This window comes from Mastigoproctus giganteus, chromosome 10 (genome assembly GCF_048544385.1).
Source record: "Mastigoproctus giganteus isolate SK-2022 chromosome 10, ASM4854438v1, whole genome shotgun sequence".
NCBI classification, from domain to species: Eukaryota; Metazoa; Arthropoda; class Arachnida; order Uropygi; family Thelyphonidae; genus Mastigoproctus; species Mastigoproctus giganteus.
The window spans coordinates 142,936,114-142,958,956 of record NC_143584.1 but is presented as its reverse complement, the minus strand read 5'-3'; the positions used below and the strand labels follow the sequence as shown (position 1 = coordinate 142,958,956).

Here is a 22,843-nt window from a genome sequence, read left to right as displayed (position 1 = left end):
ACTAAGATATAACAGATAGACTATTAAAACATTAATTTATTTAATTTAATGTTTATAGGAGGAAGGCATGGAGGATGTAATAATCAGAGGTGAAGAAGAGGGCCCACAGATGCAAGTGGTGCTTCATGAAGATAAAAAATATTATCCTACTGCAGAAGAAGTCTATGGCCCAGATGTTGAGACAATTGTTCAAGAGGAGGATACTCAGGCTCTTACTGGTTAGTGTGCATGTATTATTATTTTATTTATTTATTTTTTTGTGAGAACAAATGATGTACTGAGAATTAGTTTGTCTCACAGTTGTTTTCCGTAATGTTATAACACTTGTTTAATTTCATTAGAATTAATTTTTTTAGGCACATTTACAAAAGCATAAATACATGTTAGCATCATCATGTCTGTCCACAGATAAGTGTGCAATTCCAGTGAACAGATTTTCACAAAATTTTATATTTTGCTCTTTTAGGAATATTTTTGAAGTTATTCCAAATTTCATTAATCTGCTGGCATTTGCATGAAGTGAAACTAACTTGGAGGTTTACTCTTACAACATTCAGTAGAGATTTCTTTTGAATGGAATAAGAACATTATGAAAGAAACTGTAATCAACTCAGTGCTTACTCTGAAAAGCATTGAGTTATGCCCAAGTTGACAGAGTGGTTTTCGTTTTTTTTTTTTTTTCCAGCAAAAAAAAAAAAAAAAAAAAAAAGTAGGTGTTAAAGTGACTTCCCACTATCAATAGTAGGTTAAAATAAGACAGTCTGACAGTTTTCAGGTGCATTAGCATAAGTATATGATCACCTATTGCCTTCACTGTGTCCATCCGTCTGCATGTAAAAGCTCAACTCCCAGTGGACAGGGTGCCTCCATAGCCAGGTTGGCAGGAGCAGCAGTGCGTAGCACATGCTTCTTGATTAGACCGGGGTTCGAGCCCGTGACCACCAAATACGGAGAATGTGGAAAGGTTAGGGAATGACCACTGCATATCCCTGGAGCAATATGGCCTTAGTTGCTAATGCTCCTAAAAACCAAATAACAACAACAACTATCCACATTTAATAACTCAATTCCCAGTGAACGAATTTTTTTGAAATATAAAATATAAATAATTTCATATATGAAATATGGATTGCTATGCATATTCCATATATTGTAGCTGAAGCACTGGATATTATGTTTGATGTCATGTGCTTGTTAGATGACTGGATGGGCAATGTGGCGAATATGCAGAAACAATTTCCTCAGTTTGTGTTGCATGTACAAGTCTTTTTTTTTTTTTTTTGTTATAAATCTTGAATTATTACTATTTGCTAACATGCCTGAAATGTAATGCACTTTGCTTATTAAATAACTTGTTTATACATATTTAGGTCATTCTTTTTTTTTTTTTTTTTTCTGACATATTTTGGATTATGTTCAGTTAATCTTAAATGTATTTTTTATTAGACCTTGTAATGTTACTTAAATTCTATTTAAAAATAATTATATAAAGGCAATTATAAAAAAATTAATTACTTAATTCTTTATTATGTATTAAAGAATACATAGAAAAGAATTACATTATTGTAATTCTTTTCTATGTATTTGTGATGTTTCTGTATATTTTACTAGTTACTCCTTATATTTTCCTTTTGAAGTGTTAAAATTTTCCTTTTTGAATAGTCATATCCAGGACTGGTGAAATCTTCTCACTACAGGAAAGTTACTTTTGCTGGTGGAAAGCAAGCAGATTTCTAGCCTTTCCCAGTTTTTGAATTGACTCTGAATTAATTGGAACTGTGTTCCCTTTGATAAGTTTACTTTTTAAAATTAAGTTTAAAACATCCTGGTTTTTAAATTTGAAAATTACTGCTATGGTGGAATTTGCATTCCTGTTATATAGCCTGTGTAATATGAAAAAAGTAGTGTGTGCCCTGTATGCATGATAGATGTTTTATTTTATGTGAAAACATCCTTGGCTTGGATGAGATTAAAGGGTTTTTAGGAATGAAAAGAATCTGAACACATTTAACATTTTATAGCATTTATTTATTTTTTGACAGTTTCATCAATTTGAGGTTGAAATACATGTTCAATAGGTAATTTACTTGCAATGGGTTTGTAATAGCTAAAATACGTGCATGTGAGATTGTGAAGAGTGAAATGTCTTTGAAACACAGCATCAATTATAGTTCCATGATTAGTAGTCGTACAGATCTAGAAGTATTTAACATTAGTCCAAATTTATTTTCTAAGAAATCAGTCAGAGGTTTGGATCCAGGATCTGCAAAATTAACGTTTAAATCTCCACTAAGTATCATTGGTATTCGGTCACATTTTTTATGAGAAAATTGTTGTAGCAGTGCAGCTCCTTCAGTCGTGTAAGGAAGTGAAATGAAATGGATGAATTCAATGATGTGTTCGATCTTTTGGTTAGGCGAAATGTAAATGACTACCAACAATATCATTTGACCATCTTTGTATCATCAATCTCGATATCATAAAGACGATACAAAGGAGTCGTAAGTAGATACTTTAACCAAACCCTTACATCTCATTTATGAACCAAGCCCATTAAATAACTCTATTCGTGAATTTTCTTATGTTTGATATGAACTTTAACGCAATAATTGTCATATATATTCTGAGGCAAATGATTGACCACCAAATTAACATTTACAGGAATATTTATAATTTGGCCCAAAATTCCGTATTGCCTGAAACCATGTCTTAGTCTTCTAATTTGCATGAATGCTATACAAGGATAAATGAGTGGCTCACTAAATCCAGTCGAGGCAGATGAGGTGGAATAGCAGGATAAACGAAACTGTTGCTCGTCGAAAATATTGGAATGGAATAATTTTTGAGAGATGCTTGACAAGTATTTACAAGCCTTCATAGTCATTACATCTGCAGTTGGGGAAATTCTAAGAGAAGTAATGGATAACTTCCTGAAGTGCACAATTTTACATAATTTTCATACCATAATCAATCACAATCCCAAACAGCTCCAAATATATTTTTCAGAAATTATCGTTCGAATTCTTTATAGGAGTTACTGCCATGTTCGATGTTCTTGTAAATTATTTCATGCTCAACTACTGTTGAAACCTGTGGAGGGTATACAACAGGTGATTCAGCTGAAATATGATTTTGTTTCCTTTTGGATGATGCAATCGAAGCTGTTGTAGTATACTGTCTAACTGGTTTAGGAATAAATTGAAAGTCGGTGATTCAGGTAATTCATTTGAACTCAAATCTTCAGGATGTTCTTGAATATAATTTCATGATGTCAACTATCCACCTGCTGCTTACTCTACCAAATCAACGTTAGTGACTGAGTTAGCATCATTTAGGAAGTGACGTCATTTCCGTCTCTTAGTATGAGCAATGTAATGTTTTATTCTCACATATGCTGCTTACTCTACCAAATCAATATTAGTGACTGAGTTACCATCGTTAACGCCATTTAGGAAGTGACGTCATTTGTATCATTTTTGTGAGAAAATTTTTTTACCAATTGGTTTTGTTTCAGTCCAAAAATGTAGTAGGTGCTGCCAAAGATGTAAAATTTTTTAAAAGGCATTGATCTCTCAAATTTTAAGTCTACCACGATGAGTTGCCCTATGTTGCACTAATAATAAGTAATGCTTCTCTAAAAAGAGAAGTGCAATGTACTTATTAATGCGTTATGCTGCTCACATCGGTATTTCAATACTTAGCATCTTATTGGTGGGTGGCTAGGCACTCTAAATACAGCATTGAAAGTCCAGTAATGGTTAAAGCTTACAAGATAAGAGATCAGTGCCTTTTTGAAGTATTTTTTATATTTGGGCTGTATATGACAAGAATGCAAATCCCATCAATATAGAAATACTGCATTAAACATAGCCTAGTCTAGAGCTTCCTTTGCTCACATTCTGAAAATTTAAACTAAAAACAAGTTTTCTTAAAATGTTGACCAAGTGCAAACTTCTCAAGGTCCAGTCTATTGGTTTTCAGTAATAGTTATCTTTATGCCCCTGGTTTTTGTTTTTCCTTTCAGTGTGAAAATTTTACCATCATTCAGTTTGATCTCATGTGATGACATCTGACAATGGCAACTGAAATTTCACTTATTTGCCCACTTTAGGACACTATGGTTACTTGCTAATGGTTCTTTATTATCATATTTGAATATTATTCAGGTTATTGATGATTCTTCTTGTACTTTGTGATCTATTAATAGAAATAAAAGTCATCAGGTTGGTTCACAAAAAATTTTCCCTTGAATTGCCAGTTTACAATATTGATGAAGTTATATCAACCTTAGTGTCTAAGTTTGCTGATGATACAAAGGTTGGTAGGGTGGTTAATGACAGGAAAAAGTGCTAGAGAGACTAGGCAGATGGGTTGAGAGGTGGAAGTTGATGTAACATTGATAAATGCAAGGAACACCTTTTGGGTTGCAGTAACCCCAGGATAACAGCAATTGAGTGCTACCACGCTGAAGGCAGTGAAGAACGAAAGACATTTCTAAGTTCTCGAAGCAGTGCAGACAAGCTGTTAGGCAGCTCATGGTGGTTCTGTTAGTGATATACAGGAACATTGCCAGCAGGAAAAGGGAGATGATTATTCTGTTGTATAAGTCAGTTAAGCTTCATCTCGGATACTGCATACAAGTGTGGAAGCTGCGTTTTAGAAAGGATGTGGCTCTGTTGGTATGAGTGGAGAGAAGAGCAACAAGATTAGTTAGGAGCACAAAAGGGTATCCTTATCTACTCTTACCAAGAAAGATTTCAGTTCAGTATCTGGAAACTAGTTGAGGCTTTAAGTGGATTGAATAAACTAAATGCTGATGGCATCCTTACTCTTTCTTGGACAATACACATAAGGGAACATATATATAAAACTTAAATTGAGAAAGGATAGTTGTAGAAAAGATGTGCAAAAAATTTTTGCCTTGAACCAGAGTGTAATTGATTGTTAGTAGAAAATTTCATGTGGTGTTGGGGAAATGTTAGTTTGGAATAAATTTAAGGAAAGATTAGACAAATTATTAGAGGGGATGGGCAAATGATGTGGGTAGTTTTTTTGGCTGATGCTTTATAAGCTTGCTTCCTTGCATCATAAGCCACTGCTAATAATGTTGCGCTATTGCTGGTCTGTTGTACTTTTTTTTTTTTTGGTAGTTGTTGGCGCGTCGGCTTCTGTGGCCATAATGCACCTCCCAAGGTTTTTGCAGTACTTTGATCCAAGCCCGAGGCGGGATTCGAACCCGCGACCTTTGGGTTGCCAGGCAGGTACTTTACCCACCCGGCTAGCCCGGTCGGCTGTTGTACATTACAACTATCATCACTTTCATCCACAGTTCTTTGAGATTACTTTTCGTCCTTGAACTTTTGAGAAGAGTGTAAGTGTGACCTTGATCATAGCACTAACCAGTTTCATGTTTGTTTTCACCTGTTATCCCCCACCACTAGCAGATTTTCTGAGGCCTTAAGGCTCCTTCCGTGACATATGCAAGGGCCCCCTTACACCTACTCTGTTCAAATGTGATCCTTCCCTGCAAAGTAAATTCTTTTTACCAACTATGTTGGCCCCATGTTGATAAAAATCTCCTCCTGAAAGCATGCAGAATCCTTCAAGTATAGAAAAATTATCAAAAGGGCTCACATTTACATTTTACCTTAACTCATAACGTGGTCCTGTACTTTTCAACTAAGCCATCTCAGTTCATTTGCAATTAATCATTAGTACCCAAAACCAAACAGTTCTCAAGTCCCAGACATATTCTGGTTTTATTCTGCCTGTCTTTATTACAAAATATATATTTTGTCTTAACTCATAACAGGGCCCTATATTTTACAACCAATACTCAATTCATTTGCATTTAATCATTATTATTAATACCCAAAACCAAACAGTTCTCAAGTCTCCCGAGGGCTAACTGGCTAGTTAGGCTATCAGTTCTAGTCCAGGCAGACATATTCTGGTTTTATTCTGCCTGTCTTTATTACAAAATATGCATTTTTTCTTAACTCATAACGGGGCCCTATATTTTAACAACCAAGTACTCAATTCATTTGCATTTAATCATTATTACCGAAAAATAACAGTGGTCCGCAAAAAAATCCATTTTTTTAGCTCCCTATTAAAATTGAGGGTGATTCTTGTAGATTTGATGTTGCTGAATTAAAATATGGCAACTATATTACACCCAACAATTTTAAGGGAGAAAGGATTAAAATCAAAAACTAAGTTTCTAGCAAAAAAGATTTCATATATTTTAAGAAAATGTTATGTACAGTTCTAAATATTGAACAGTGAGTCTATTAACCTTATTCTATTTACATAACTGTTTATCTGATAACAAACACATATTTTGTAGTTTTTTTGCTTTTATAATCGTCCATTGGTGTTTACGAGAGTCCAACAGTAGTTTGCCAACATATTTGGACTCCATTTTCCCTGGTATCTTTTTCTCATTAGATAAATATCTTGGTGAAACCTTTCACTGTGTCCATCGGAGACTGCACCCAAGTTTTCAGGAAAAAAGTTAAAATGGGAATATAGAAAATAAAAGCCTTAATGATATGTTGATTCCCAACTCTCTGTATGCGAAAATGAGCTCATTCACAATTTTGCTATAATTTTACGATTTCTCATTGCGTAAGACGTTCTGGTAGACATTTTCGAATGCCTTCCAGGCTCTTATTTCTGTAGCATCTAATTTTTTAGTGAATTCCTCATCTTGGAATAGCAGTTTGATTTGAGAACCCACAAAAATTCCCTCTTATCTTGGCATCACTGATTCAAGGAAACTTTTGCCTCAAACAGAAAAATCCTTCTTTTTTTGTCCATCGCTTTCATGAATATTTTTATCAAACTTAGTTTGATGTTCAGTGGAGGTAAATAGATTTTTGATTTATCTACCAAAGGATGTGTTAACATTTTTCTGGCTTGGTGTAGTTTCTGAACAGTCTAGCCGTTTTTTTACCCTGTACTGGCAACCCTTCACTCAGCTGTCCCACTCGCATAAAAAGCAGCAGTAATTAGTGTATCCACCTTGCAACCCAGTCAGCAAAGCAACCACTTTTAGGTTGTCACAGATATTCCATTTGTATTCTTGATAGCATATTTTTTGCAAAAGAACCTGTAGGTTCTTGTACATTTCTCTCATGTGAACTGCATGGGCCAATGGAATAGATGGTTACTTATTTCCATTATGGAGTAAAACTGCTTTCAAACTGACCTTGGTGAATCAGTGAAAAGCTTCCACTGCTCGGGGACATGCTCCAGTTATAAATCTTTCATTAATACCTGAACATTGTTACAATAAACAAAGAACCATCCATGAAGTAATAGGTTGTTATGTTAGGTTGCCTCTTCCTTTAAAAAACATCTTGACACCCTTTTCAAGAAGATTCCACTGCTGAGGCTGTGATCCTAGTAATTGAGCCTTGGTTTTGGAGAGGTCAAAATCCTTGACCAAATTGTTCAATTCTGCCTACTGAGTAGATGCGGCTTTGTAGTGTCATGAGTTGAAAAGTCTGGACCTGTACTCATTCTAGGTTCTGCATCTTCTGGAGACTCCTTTTCTGATTCTGAATCAGTCAAGTCCATAAGTTTCTGGTGGCTTTTCCACTGGTATTGTATCATTGTGAGGAACCTGCCTTAGAGCAGAAGGTATGTTGGGATAATCTACTTCATGCTTGGATTTCCCAGAAAAATCAGAAATATTGGTCATGCAAAAGTAACAATTGTTTATGTGGTCTTGAGGTTTCTGCCATATCACCGAAACAGCAAAAGGCATCGATTTATGACCACTAAGCCAGTTTGTTAATGTCCTTGAACACGAGCTACAGGAAATCTTTGGAGCCCATACTTTGTCTTGATCTCTGACCTTACATCCAAAGGCGCCTCCGTAGCCAGGTGGGAAGGAGCAGCAGTGCGTAGCACACGCTTCTTGATTAGACCGGGGTTCGAGCCCGTCACCACCAAATATGGAGGATGCGGAAAGGCCAGGAAATGACCACCGCATATCCCGGAGCAATATGGCCTTAGTTGCTAATGCTCCTAAAAACCAAATAACAAACATAACCTTACATCCAAAATAGAGTTCGTAGGCTTTTCTCCTAAGTTGTGACAGTGGCCTCTGGTGCAGTTTTAATACTGACTACTTCTCTGCAAATGTAGCAAAGGCTATCAGGCTTATTTCAGCAAGAATGCAACATATTTCATGTATGCTGAGGTATGTGCACATAAGAACACAATTTAGAAATTGTAGAGTTTTATTTCTAATTTAAACACAGTTCATGATTTACACTAATGCATACAACACTTGTTTACAAACACTATAAATTCGTCATGTAAAGAAGAGAAGGACAAATCGGATAGGACCCTTACGTAATGGACGTGGGATAGTATTAGATACCCCAACTGACATTGCAGATGAACTCAACAGTTACTTTGCATCGATATTTACAGAAGAAAAACCCTTTATCCCAGTGATAAATTATGGCAGCGAAGTTGAAAAATATGTAATATTATGATATTTGAATTTCACATGAATTATTTAATGAAAAAATTTTCGAGCCTACAGGTGAGTAAGGCTCCTGGGGTTGATGGCATATACCCTATAATTTTAAGGGAGGCAGCAAGTGAGTGCCTTGAACCATTAAGGCTAATTATGAGGGTAGCACTGGACTCAGGAGGGATTCTGTCAGATTGGAAAAGTGCCAATGTATTGCCAATATATAAAGGCGGTTCTAAGCATGTAGTGGGAAATTACCGACTGGTCAGTCTAACCTCAGTAGTAGGGAAAATCATGGTGGCAATGATCAAGGGTGGAATTGGATCATTTAGATAGAAATGGAATTCTGAAGGATACACAGTATGGTGTTGTAAAGAGAGAGAAAATCATGTTTAATAAATCTGGTTAGATTTTGACAGGGTCACTCATGAGCTGGATTTATGGAATAATTTTGACATTGTTTATTTGGATTTCAGCAAAGCATTTGACTCAATTCCACATGAGCAGTTACTTTATAAAGTTCCAACCTGTTCCAGCTTATAAGCTGGAACAGGTTGGAATCAGAGGGAAAATCCTTAGATGGATAGCAGGATGGCTTCATGGAAGGAGGCAGAGGGTTGTGATAAATAGTTATTCCTCAGATTGGGCTAATGTAGGGAGTTGGGTGCCCCAGAGATCAGTATTGGGACCACTGATGTTTTTGATTTTCTTAAATGATATCGATGAAGGGATAGAGGGCATGATGTCTAAATTTGCAGATGATATAACTACAGATCGTTAGAATAGTTGGTGATCACCACCAAGTAGAGCTTCTTCAGAGACCTAGATTGACTTCAAAGATGGTCAGAAAAGTGGCAGCTATGCTATTCAGCAAAATGCAAGGTGTTATACCTGGGAAGCAGTAACCCCAGAATAACTTATACACTTTGTGGAGTCGAACTAAAGTCTGTAGTGGAAGAAAGGGACTTGGGAGTTACGTACTGTCAGACATGATGTTCACCGAGCATTGTAGATAGGTTGCAAGGAAAGCCTATGGTGTCCTATTGATGATTTATCAATTTATCAAACATTTGCTAGTAGAGATAAGGATGTCATAATCCTATTATATAAAGCTATTGTTAGACCACACTTGGAACACTGTGTTCAAGTATGGAGACCGCATCTAAAGAAAGACATTGTATTTCTTGTACAATGTCTTGAAAAAGTCCAGAGATGGGTAACTTGCCTGGTGCGATAGGCAAAAGGGCATCCATATGAGGAAACACTCTGAATGTGTGGGTTGCACAGCATGGAAACTAGGCACCTTAGCGGAGACTTGATTGTGGTGTTTAAGGCTCTGAACAGCAAAAGTAAAATGAATGCATATGAAATTTTCACAGTTATCAATAATTCTGGAAGTAGGAGCCATAAATTCAAGTTATGGAGGGGGGAGAAGTTTAGACTGGATTGCAGGAAGTTTTAAGTTTTATTTTAGTCAGTGAGTTATAAATTACTGGAATAAGTTAACGACATGGGTGGTTGAGGCTGGCATTTTCAGGAAATTCAAGGGTTAGCTCGATAGCTACCTGTGGGAGGAAGGAAATATGTAGATTGTTTATTTCCTTGTCTTTTATTATTTATTAATTATTTATTTTATATACTATTTTACTTTTTTTTTTTTTTTTGGCTGGTGCAGCATAAGCCTTAGGCTTTCTTGCACCATATGGCCATTACTAATTCATTAAAATGATTGTTCACTTTTTAATATACAAAAATGCTTGCTTTTTTGCTGAACCCACTCAATATATATACCTGTAGAAAAATTTTTTTGAAGGCTCACAATATTTCTAGAGAACTCTGTCAAATGTTCTAGAACCTCCACAAACATCCTGACCTTTCTTCTGCACATTGGCACTAATGACCTTAAGAGTAAAAGATCTGCAGATTTACTTAACAAGTATAGGTCAATGCTGAAAAAAAAGTCGCGAGTTATGATTAAATTTGAAAGTGTCTGCAATTCTGCCCAGACACGATAGGAGGTAGTATAGGATGAGAGCCTTGTCAATCACTGCAGCCCTGGCGCCTCTGTAGCCAGGTGGGAAGGAGCAGCAGTGCGTACCACACGTTTCTTGATTATACCGGGGTTCGAGCCCGTCACCACCAAATATGGAGGATGCGGAAAGGTCAGGGAATGACCACCGCATATTCCGGAGCAATATGGCCTTAGTTGCTGATGCTCCTAAAAAAAAAAAAAAAACCAAACCAAACTGCGGCCCTGAAGAGATTGTGCAAGGCTCACAGGGTAGAATTTTTTTCAGCGTGGTCTGTGCTTGCTAACAGGAGAGACTGCTTCTACAGGATGAGATACACTTTAATACAAAGGGTGCAAGAATATTTGCTGATGCCATCAAGGTAGTGTTATGTCGGTCGGAAAACTGCTATCTTGGGGGATACACAGACTAAAAGGTTAACAGTGGCCGCAGGCAGAGGCGAAAGTGATTCTTGCATTGCTTCTATTGCAATGAGCAGCAGCCTAGAGAGCAAGTTGCTGGGAATTTCAAGAGCTGCTGGGAGTCATCACGGAACAAATAAATATATGGGCTGTGTTAGGGTAAGTAAGAGTAAGAACAGGTGCATATATACTTGCATGTATACTAATGCTAAAAGTATAGTAAATAAATTTGATGAATTTGAAGTGCTGATCAAGGCATCAAAGGCAGATATTGTTGGGATATCAGAGACATGGTGTCACACAAATATAAACATGCAGAATTGGAATTTGGGGAGTACAATGTGTACAGAAGGGATAGACAGGGTAGAAAGGGAGGAGGGGTTATGCTGTTAGTTAAGAAACACAAAATCTAAGGAAGTGCATCCAGTTGATATGGGTGGACAGTGCAATGTTGAGTATGTTTGGTGTGAAATAAACAATGGGAATAGGAAAGTGAGAGTGGAAGTGTGTTATAGGTCTAATGATGAGTACAATGAACAGTTGTGCAGAGAAATAGTGGGCCAGTAAATCAGAATGTCTTGTAATGGGGGATTTTAACTTTGACTGGAATTTATGGGTTGGTCACTTGCATGCTAGGAAGACTTTTGTGGATTTATTGGTGGATTGTTTTCTACAGCAACATGTTCGAGGGGTAACCAGAGGGAGTAATACTCTTGATCTGATTATCAGCAGTGATTATTCATGCATTACGAATTTGCAGATAAAGGAACCACTAGGTGACAGTGATCACAGTGTACTCATGTGGGATTTACTTAAAGATGTAACTACCATCAAGGATAAAGGGAAGGGTTTTTGTTTTCGTAAAAGTGACTACAGTGGTCTCAGACTGTTTTTAAATTCTATACAGTGGGATCAACTAATGATGTTACCAATGGTGAATTTTAAATGGGAAGCCTTCAGGGACTTAATCTAGAGGCTGCTAGGCTTTTCATACCAACTAAGAAATACTGTTCAAGGTTCAGGCCTAAATGGATGTCAAATGAATTAATGAGGCTCTTGGCAGAGAAGAAGAATACATGGGATGCATATAAATTATCAGGCAACAGAAGCCTATGGCAGATATAAGCTAGTCTGTAATCAAGTCACAAAGTAGGTTAGGCAGGCAAATGCAGATTATGAGAAATCTTTGGCAAAGGATGCAAAGAAAAACAGCAAAGAGTTCTTTACTTAGGTAAACTCTAGAAGGAAGGGGATGAATCAGATTGGTCCACTTAATATAGATGGTTCAACTATTCATGATCCTGTTCAAGTAGCTGATAACTGAATGAGTATTTTGCATCTACATTCACACATGAGGAGTTATTCAAGAAGTTTATTAAACTCTAACAGGGAGCTAAGTAATTTTTTAATAACTGAGAGCAAAGTGGATGAGAAATTGTTGAAGTTAAGCATAAAAAAGACACCTGGGGCAGATGGAATGTATCCAGTTACATTGAAGGAGGCAGCAAGGGAAGTAAGAAAACCCTTAGCCAAATTATGGGAGCATTCTTAGAGTCAGGCTTACACTTATGGTTTGCTCAAACTAAAATTAGCAATCATGTATGGTCACATATAGCAAGCATACTTGTTTGTCCAGGCACCTGGGGCAGATGGAATGTATCCAGTTACATTGAAGGAGGCAGCAAGGGAAGTAAGAAAACCCTTAGCCAAATTATGGGAGCATTCTTAGAGTCAGGAGAGGTCCGCATGTTACTGGAGATGTGCAGATGTATCCCCAATTCAAAAAGAGGGTGCAAAGGGTGCCACAAATAATTATAGACCTGTTAGTTTAACTTCTGTTCTAGGGAAAATGGTGGAGTCTTGTTTAAGAGTGTGGTGTACTGCATGTGGGTAGCAATAACCCAAGAGAAACGTACCAACTGTGTGTGCTCAAGGAGGTGCAGAATGTAAAACACCTGAGGGTAATTGTTCAGTCAGATATGAAGTTCGCTGAGCAATGCAGACGGACTGCCAGGGCCGATCATAGTCTTGTCAATGATATAGAGGAATTTTGCTAGCAGGGATTATCCTTGTACAACAGGATAATCGCCTCTCTAGGTGATTATCCTGTTTTGCAAGGCAGTGGTCAGGCCACAACTCGATTACTCCGTACACATCTGGAAGTCTCATTTTAGGAAGGATGTAGAGATCCTAGAATGAGTACAGAGAAGGGCAACACAATTGGTGAGAGGAACAAAGGGGTTCTCTTACCAGGAGAGGCTTAAATTCTGTAAGTTGCAGCTTCTGGAGACTAGACACCTGCGAGGTGATCTGATCGAGGTGTATAAGGCCTTGATTGGTTTGAGCAGGCTCAATGCTGACAGGATACTTCCGTTTAGAATAGATATGTGGAAATTTGCCTTTAGCCAGTGGGTAGTTGATTGCTGGAAGACTTCCATCTGTTGTTGTGGAAGTTGATAGCTTAAATAAATTTAAGGCTGAACTAGACAAACATTTGGAGTGACCAGATGGGTGAAATGGGAAGTTTGTTTTTTTGGCTGTTGCTGTATAAGCTTGCTTTCTTGCATCACATGCTTCTACTAATGCTAGTGCTAATGTGACAATATTCTAGAATGATCTGGAACATTCTCGAATGTTGTAAAAAGTTTCCAAGTGCTTTCTCGGATGTTCTATATAAAAAAAAAAAAAAATAGATAAAATAGATGATTAATGTGATGAGAACTTTTTAAGCACATATCTGAGTTTTTGAACATATTTCCTATGAGAATCTGTTGAAATTATTTCAAGGAAGAAATTGATGTCGACCAGTATAATCAGTTCTCAAGACCCCTTGATTACTGACTGGCTAGTTCAGTGTTTCTCAACCTTTTCATTGTTGCAGCACACTTTTAAAGACACACACTTTGAAAGATGCTAAAATTTTGCAGCCCACTACAATCACTATTATTCTCATATATATTATATATACATATATATATATCTGATAATTAAAATAAATATGATATTTAAAATAAAAACATCAGCCAGTAGTACGGCAATAATGCAGAGCGAAACGAAACGCAAAATAATATAAAATAAACAAACAGGGAAGGGAAAGTAGAGATAATAGGTAGTCGATAATCCCCTGTAAAATTTAGTCAATTAAGTAATTAAACCCAATTAATAAAAAATGTAAATTTAAAATAATGCCAATTATAAATAATTTAGTGGTACCCCCCTCGAAGGTACCAGTTCCAAAAAACGTGAAATATCACCAAAAAAGGGTTAAAGAAACTACCAAAAATACTAAAATATCAAAATGATTTTTCGCTGCATAAGGAACACCGCCATGCAAATCCTCTGCATTGGTTGATCTATCGGAGAATGGAAGGGTGGTTTGGTTCTTCGATATTTCTGCCTTTGCGATGATTTGTATGACAATTGAAATGCAGCGATTCCATGACCATTATTGGCCTCGTGGTCCTCTGTCGATATGGGGCATGATGGTCAGTCTATCATTTTGATATTTTAGTATTTTTGGTAGTTTCTTTAACCCTTTTTTGGTGATATTTCACGTTTTTTGGAACTGGTACCTTTGGAACTGGAACTGGTAATTAAATAAAAAAAAAAAAAAATCTAGGCAATACCTCTGTATTCAATCTGGATTAATCCAGCAGGGTTTACAGTTAAATAAAATTATATCATGCAGTGGAAAGGATATTGCCTAGCACATTACCATAACCTAAAAAATCAGTTAATCAATAAAATCAGATCAGATCTATATTTATATTCATTGCTGAAATGCTGCACTGGGCAGCATTTTACAGGATTGTTGAAAATATAGTGATCATTTAAGATCACTGGAAAACACAATTTTGACTATGAGAAACCCCCAAACCGATCAAGTTTTCAAGATGATGAAATCCCTGTAGCCATCAGTAATCATTCAATTCTGATGTGAAACAATTATGAGTGAGTAACGTCATATGGCTAGAGGCAACTATATTGTTAAGTAAGTTGGTTAGATTATTATTGAGTTTGGTGCATCATCAACTTAGACCCTATTTTTGTTATTGTGTATTATGTCTGTACAAGTGTATATTCATGGACTGATTTTCATGTTGTATGGGCTGAAAACTTGGACTAACTCTGAGGGAAAAACCCTACTTCCTCTACTTGAGATTGGCTAACTACAGTCTCAGTTGAAGTCCTTTAGAAATTCCTTTATTCTAGGACAGGACTCAAACCCATACTTCTCAAGATGAGTGACAAGTGGCAAACCACTATGCTGTTATGGTGGACAAAAACACTTGTGAAACTCTTTTAGCCATTATACTACTGTTTCAGCCGTCAGCTAGAATAGTTAGTTTCTTTGGCCCAAAGAAACTGACATACTTGCACTCCAGGTATGCCATATCTTTCTTCCAGTCACTACAACCATATGTTGTTAACAAGTGGATCTAATACTTTGGCTCTGTTCACTTTAAATTCATTGCCACACTGTGAAAGTGTGGAGCAGTATTTGGATAAAACATTTAATTTTATGTTTAGTCAGTTAAATGTATACATATTTTCAAAATATATCCAATGTGTATATTTTAGCATTATGAAATATTATTTTAATATTTACTTTGTGTGATGCATTATTTATAAACATTTCCTGCTTGTAATGTTTTTAACTCTTACATTTCAATTTAGTTCAGTGTTTAGTGCATTGTAATGAGTATATATTGTGTTTTCTTAAGTCACTATTTTGGTGGTGGAGAAAATAAACAGCTGGAAGCTGTAATGAAGAAGGCATACTTTGAGTATTGAGAAAAAAAGTGTTGAATTTGTATTAAACAAAACAGTAGTTCTGGTTATATTTGCTTATTTACAAAGAGCAAAATAATGCTCATTTTTAAAATATGAAAAAAAAATTGCATACAAATCAAATTTTGAATAAAAGAAATGGCATTCAGTGGAATTTTTTTCCTTTATCTAAATCAAACTGTTTTGAATTATTCTCTAGAATCTGAATCATGAAAAACAAGGATTAGCAGTTCTCTGCTAATCCTTGACTTGAAAAGTATAACATTTGCAAGCCGCCTCCTTAGCCAGGTGGGAAGGAGCAGCAGTGCGTAGCACACGCTTCTTGATTAGACCGGGGTTCGAGCCCGTCACCACCAAATACGGAGGATGTGGAAAGGTCAGGGAATGACCACCGCATATCCCAGAGCAATATGGCCTTAGTTGCTAATGCTCCTAAAAACCAAATAACAAACAAATATAACATTTGCAAAAAATCTCCTATGATTTAATAAGGATTTGTATAGTGCTTTGTAAGGATTTGTATTTTTAGTTTCTTGGTTGGAGGGGGACATGTTTATTGCACTATAATAAGTTGATCACAGAACATAGCATATAACTTGGTGAAGGTAAAATTACTACAATACATATACATTGAAATAAGTTCAATGTATATGTATTGTAGTAACTTACAGCCAAGGGGTAACTTCATATAACTTCAAGGGGTAACTTCTGTATAACTTACAGCCAAGGGGTAACTTCATATACAGCCAAGGGGTAACTGCATGAAAATATTGGTAACAATTTTAAGGAGAAATATATTTTTTTTCAGTAATGCTGCTGGCATATTGTGAGCTCCATGAGAATTTTTTTTATCCGGAAAAAATTCTCATGCGGCCAGTGAGCTTATGAGAATTTTTTGTACAGGCTCAGCCTGCACAAAAAGTGAGGTCAGGGGCCGGGACAGAAGGGGAGGGGACATCTGACAGAACCTCCCCTTTAGCAAAGCTAGAAAGGAGATAATCCCGGAAAAGAAATGGGGGAGGAAGAGAGTTGGATGTAAAGGGAAAGAAAAGGGGAGACATACAGGGGATGTCCCCGGGTGAGCAGAAGTGCAGAACCACTAGTTGGCAGAGAGCCCTATAGAAGGGCTGATAGTTAAAAGTGGGGAAAATTGTAGGGCTTCCCACCATTTTTTTAGACAGCTATAAAAAATTGATGGGAAGAAACTCACCTACTAGGACTAGTAGGTGAGTTTATTAGTGAGTGGTGGCAGCAGCAGCCGGCAGCGATATTCTCTTCTTGGAAAGATTTCAGCTGATGTGAAGGAGGGCAGTAAAAACCTCTTTACTTTTGATGGGGTTGTGGTAAGGCTCAAGCAAAGTAAGATTGGTAGACAGTAGAAGCTGGTTTCTGAGATCAAGATAAATATTATAGTTTTGCATGAGATGGATTCAATCCTCTGACTTGTTGCAGAAACACTTGTCATCATCGTTCAGTCCCAGATACTTTAACCTGGTCCTAATTGAACTGTGGCCATAAGCAGTTTCCAAGTTAGGGATCAGCCAGCTCAAGGTGCTGGGAGTAAGGAAGCTTATCTCAGGAATTGAAGTTCTGGGTGATCTCCTCATTATTATTAAGAGTGCACAGAGTTTGCCAAAGTTGTGTACTTCAGCCCATAGCTGCTTATTTTCTGTCTTGATTTCCTAATTGGGCTTGGTAGTGAACTCTATAAATTCCACTTCTTGCTGTTGATGTAAGCTGTGTGTCAGTCCAAAGAAGGAAAATGTGCAGGGGTAGCATATAAGTGATAACTTGTAGAGCTGCAGTGGAGGTTGTACAGCAGGTCCTTTAATCTTCTCCTTAATGCAGTAAAGATGTGGGATAAAGCTTCATTTGTGATCAGTGATAATGCCGAGGTATTTTACAGACTGATGGCAATTTAGAGATTGTTAGTTCAGCTTAATAATCGGGGATCTGTGGATATTCAGGTTACCTTTTATAAGAAGCATTTTTGTCTTAGTTGTAGTTACAGCAAGCTTGTGTAGATTAGCCCATTCCTGAAGAGCTGAGAAGATAGTGTTGGCCTACCTCTCCAGGGAGGCCCAGGTGGGAACACTGATCAGCAGGACCAGATTATTGGCGTAAAAAACCATGGTGGTGTGGTGGAAAGAAGTGGCTAGCCATTCATCCAGCACCATATTCCAAACCGCCAGGCCTAGAATTGAGCTAATGGGGCAGCCTCTAGAAGTAGCCTTGGTTATCTGATGGTATGGCATTTTAATGATTAACTTTCCGTTGTCACAGTAATCTGTAAGGTATTGATAGATTTGCTGTGAGTGCATGGTCAGCTTGAATTGTCTGATAATGCTAATCCATCAGACTGAGTCAAACATACCCTTGAAATCCACAAAAAGAGTTAACATGTATTTAGTAATTCATTGTTCCTTAATCTTTGTGATTTGAAAGATAGCAACAGTAATGATGCTATCCTTCCCCACAGTGAAGCTGTGTTGGTTTTGATTCTGGAGTCCTTTGGCTCTGTAGTAAGTTAGCAGTCTAAGCAGGAGGAGTCTTTCTAAGGCTTTCCCTAGGATAGGGGGATTGCAATGGGAGTGGTATGTTGGACCCAAACCTGGTATAACAGAGGGATCCTTGGGGATTAACCTCATGTTAGTGTGTTTTCAACTGGCCAGGAAGGAACCTTGAAGGCAGGAGTTGAAGCGGTTGCAGAGAAAGGCAGGAGTCTTGCCAGGTTTGATTTTAGTATCACCCACTTCCTGACCAGAGAAAACATGCTCCTGAACAGTTAGAGCATGAAGCTGGTTTTCTGCTATTAGTGCATCCTGTTGTGGATGCGCTAATAGCAGAAATTGTGGTGTGGTGGTGCATCCTGTTGTGGAATATGGGTCATCCTGAATTGCAAGTTGGCTAATGATCTTCTTCATAGTGTCAGACCAGTTTATGGTTTTCAAAGAACCTTCTTCAGTTGTTGAATTGGTGATATCCCTGCGAAGGATTTAAATTCTTTGCTGAGAGCAGTAATCCGTTCTTGCCTGCCTGCCCTACAAGTCCTTTGAAGTCACTTTCTGGAGTATTTAAGTGGTTTCCGGAGCGAAGTGAGTTCTGGAGTCCACCATGGGATGCTGTTTCCTCTTTAATATGGCCGTGACATGCCTTCTGAAGCAGGGTTGTAATAAATTCGGCCTTCTGGGTGGCCATTACTCAATTACTCGTATGAGAGTAATCTGGTTAGTCATGGTTAAGTTGCTTTACCGTTGGATCAAAGGTCTCTCACTTGGCAGTCTTGATGGCAAAGCACATAGTATTACCATAGCACAGATGATAAGATGGCTGCTCACTAGAAAACCTAAAGGAGATAACCCTGTGGTCATTAGTGGTGAGATGCTCATGATCTAGTTTGAAATTAGCTAAGTCATCTGGAGACACTGCAGTTATGTCGATATTAGATTGTTCCATGGTGGAACAGAACATGTTTGGTTCATTATGCCTATTTAGTAGGTTCAGGTTATGGGCAGTGACGAAGTCCTCTACCATGTTGTCTGGCATCAGTGGAGACACTGTGCCAGAGGGTAGATTTGGCATTAGTATATATTGCTAGGATCAGGTTATAGGTGCTCAGCAGATCCATTGGAAATAGGCTGTTAAAGATACAATTTTTCCAAGGTGGCCTTCTATGTATTTTCATCTGGCCACACCACTTTTGTGATGTACTGAAGGACTGAATCCTTGTGACGACTAAATCTGGATTCCTAACAACTATAGCTGTAAAACAGTTACCTGCTGATGACTGAATTTTCCAATATGCTTGAGGATATTCTGTGACACGGTCCCAATAGCAGTAGGCTTCTTGAAATAAGAGTATGTCTAGATTTCTGTCTTCCATAATATGGTTTAGTTGGTTGGCAATTGAAATTGCTTTTACTTGAGCAATATTTAGTCTGTAAGGGTTTCTGGTACAGCTGTTATCCATAGTTGGTTGATTGCCTGAGAATCTCTACTCCTCTGTGGTGTACTGGGCAAGCACCATTCCTGACTGAGTAATCTCTTGGCCTATTGATAAATTTACAGTTTGCACATTTAGCAGGAAAGGACTTATTTTGGTACTCTCTGTATAAGTGCCCCTTCTCCCCACAGTGACGGTTGTTTGTGAGTGCACCTGGCAGCTATATGGCCATAACCAAGACAGTTATAGCACTTGGTCATGGGGATCAAGTCCCTGAATCTGTGGGACCCCAACCTATGAATATCTTATCTTGAGTGTGGAGTATCCTTTTTATGGTAGGATTGACTTCAACAACCCAGTTAAGGGTACCTGTGGTTCTAGACTTTGTTGAAAACATCACCCTGACCTGCTCATTTGCTTCCTCTGTCTCAAGATAATCTTGTAGGTTGTGTCTGCCTTTCTCTGTGGTTAGCTTCTCTTTGGTGACTGAAAAATCCACATCAAAGATGAACAGGCTAGGGCCATGCTGCCTTTGAATTTCTGCTCTAAGACCCAGGCTTGCCATACCCTCAACTCCTGATTTGTTCAACACCTCCCTAGATGCAGTTACCACAACAATGCCCCTGTTCTAGGATGTTCTAATTGCTTTTACCTTAATGTTGGTTAATTGTGGTTTCAGGGTGATTTCAGCATTGTTTCAGGGATGACCTTAGATTTAACTTCTTCACTGGTACCCAATGTGCTATCCTGATCAGCTTTGATACAAACATCTTGGATGCTGGGAGGGGGAAGGAGCCAGCTGTTTCAAAGTGGAAGCATATGATACAGCTTTATTGATAATGGATTGGGATGCATCCCCCATCCGACACTTTGGCCATGTCACTGTCATCAGGAACTCTAGTGTGTGAGGGACAGTTCCTAACATTCTATGTACTGATTTTGGGCATTCAGCTACTCATTGTCATTATGTCTGTACCTTGATAAACCCTAGGAACAAGTAACCTTGATAACAACCTCCTTTGAGATTTTTGTCTTCTCTGCAGCGGAGAATTGGAATAGTGTCAAGATGAGCTCTGACACCTCCAGTAGTGTCTGATGATGCTTCAGTTTCCAGAACTTTGGAGAATCTGACTCTGGTTGTAAATATTGATTTTATGTGTTTTTCTTCTGCTTTAGAGAGTGGAAGCTCAGAGGGCTTTCAATAAGGGGCTCATCCCCTTCTTTATTAAGGTGCCTCCGTAGCCAGGTGGGTAGAAGTAGCAGTGCGTAGCACACGTTTCTTGATTAGACCGGGGTTCGAGCCCGTCACCACCAAAATACGGAGGATGCGGAAAGATCAGGAAATGACCACCGCATATCCCAGAGCAATATGGCCTTAGTTGCTAATGCTCCTAAAAACCAAATAACAACAACCTTCTTTATTATAACAGATATTCTCTACTTATTGTATTCTGCTAGCATCCTATAGGTCAGTTGAATCCTGAGATAATTCTGATCTATGCTTTAGCTTTGATTTAGTACAACAGGGGTCTTGAGGGCCCCTCTTCCAAAGCTTCCCTGCCATGGGGATATCATTTGTGGTCAGAACCACTACCTCATCCACAGCAATGTCTTGGGTCTTGTGGTGGGGGAAGGAGATGGAAACATGAACCTTAAATTTTTTCCCTTTCTTCTTGGGGGTTAGGTGATGGGGATGATAGGGTCTTTTTTAGAGTTTTCCTCATCAGAAGCAAGTCTTCCTTGTTTAAAGTCCTTGCGACAACAGTCGAGTTCAGTTGTCTTGCTACTGTCTCAGCCATATCTTTGAAAATGGTGTGGGGTGGAGGAGATTAATAGTTATCAATATTGCGCAGGCAGAGAGAAATTAATAATTCCAAGAGAAAACACTAACATTGGAACACTGCAGTGCAGAGTTGAATGGCACTATCAGCATGATACTGAAAAGCTCAAGGTGCATTTTAGTCTTGGTAGCTCATCCCTCACTAAACTGATGAATGAACCAACAGGGGCCCATTTCCACAGCCACAGGTCATGAACTTCAGGGTGTCAAGCACTACCCCCAATGGACCAAACTTCATGGTCAATATGATACACTCTGACAGGAAGCACTCTAGGCAATATCCACAACTTCTGCCATTGTTCTAGAGTTTATGAATGTTGGGAATGATACCACTCCAAACACACCTTCATAGTGGTGACTGATTGGATTTGTGCTGGTTCCCTACCATTGAACACAAGGCTATGCAGCTTGCTATTGATGGTTGACATACTGATTTTGGGAGGTTCAGAGCAGTTGAATTTTTGTGTACAGAAAGGTTTCCAGTTTCTGATACATGATCCATACTTGAGCCTTACTGTACTGTTGCTGCACAGGCAGATCCATGAGATTTATATTGTTATGTTGGGGGTTAAATGTATGTGTGCAGGGACTTCAGACACAATATAAAATACAGATATTTATTTAGAGTATACCCAGTATAAAATAAAATAAATAAAATATTTCCAGAAGCTTTCGGAACTCGTGTCCCTTTCTCAACTGACAGAATTTTTTGAATACATTACAAGCAAAGTGTGGCACGTTACTCATTCGTCATTGTTGTAGCACGGACGTGTGCTGCCTTGCGCCAGTGATCATCCATCAATAAAACGGTTGTCTCCAGGATTGGATGTATACGCATGCCTTTCTGGCGATTTAATGCCTTAGGGTTGTTCATTATGTTTAGTGACTCTAGCCATAGGCGGTGGCGAAAGTGTCGCGCGTGGTCCACTATCTCAAAGTCGCGCTTGGGGTCAAGATCGTGGTTGGTAGCCCAAAAATGTTCTGCAAGCGCGGACTGGTCAGTTTCGGCAAGCCGGATTGCTCTGTCGTGTTCCGTGAGGCGATCCTGGAGACGTCTCGATGTCTCACCTACGTAGCAACTGTTACAGGCCCTACAGGTGATACGGTACACTACATTGCTGCGTAAGACAGGTGTGACAGGGGTCTTCACACTGGAGACAAGTGAACGTAGGTTCCTACCTGGTAATTGTACACATTTTATGTTGTAACTTCTCAGGATCTTCGAGATACGTCCTGACACTCCTGGATAGTACGGAATGTAGGCGGATGATATGCCGACTTGCTTCGGAGGTCTTGGGTTGGAAGTAAGTTCTTGTGCCTGTAACAAGCATCTGTTTAGTACAT

At 38.2% G+C, this 22,843-nt stretch overlaps 1 protein-coding gene across 1 annotated transcript in view; it reads left to right on the top strand.

The window, feature by feature from the left end:
• The window catches only part of LOC150079329 (116 kDa U5 small nuclear ribonucleoprotein component), a 330,420-nt gene that overhangs the window by 35,309 nt on the left and 272,268 nt on the right, over nt 1–22,843 (top strand). The window contains exon 3 of the mRNA XM_090383490.1: nt 59–218. Coding sequence (XP_090239616.1) covers nt 59–218 — 160 coding nt within the window. The remainder of the gene's footprint in view (nt 1–58; nt 219–22,843) is intronic.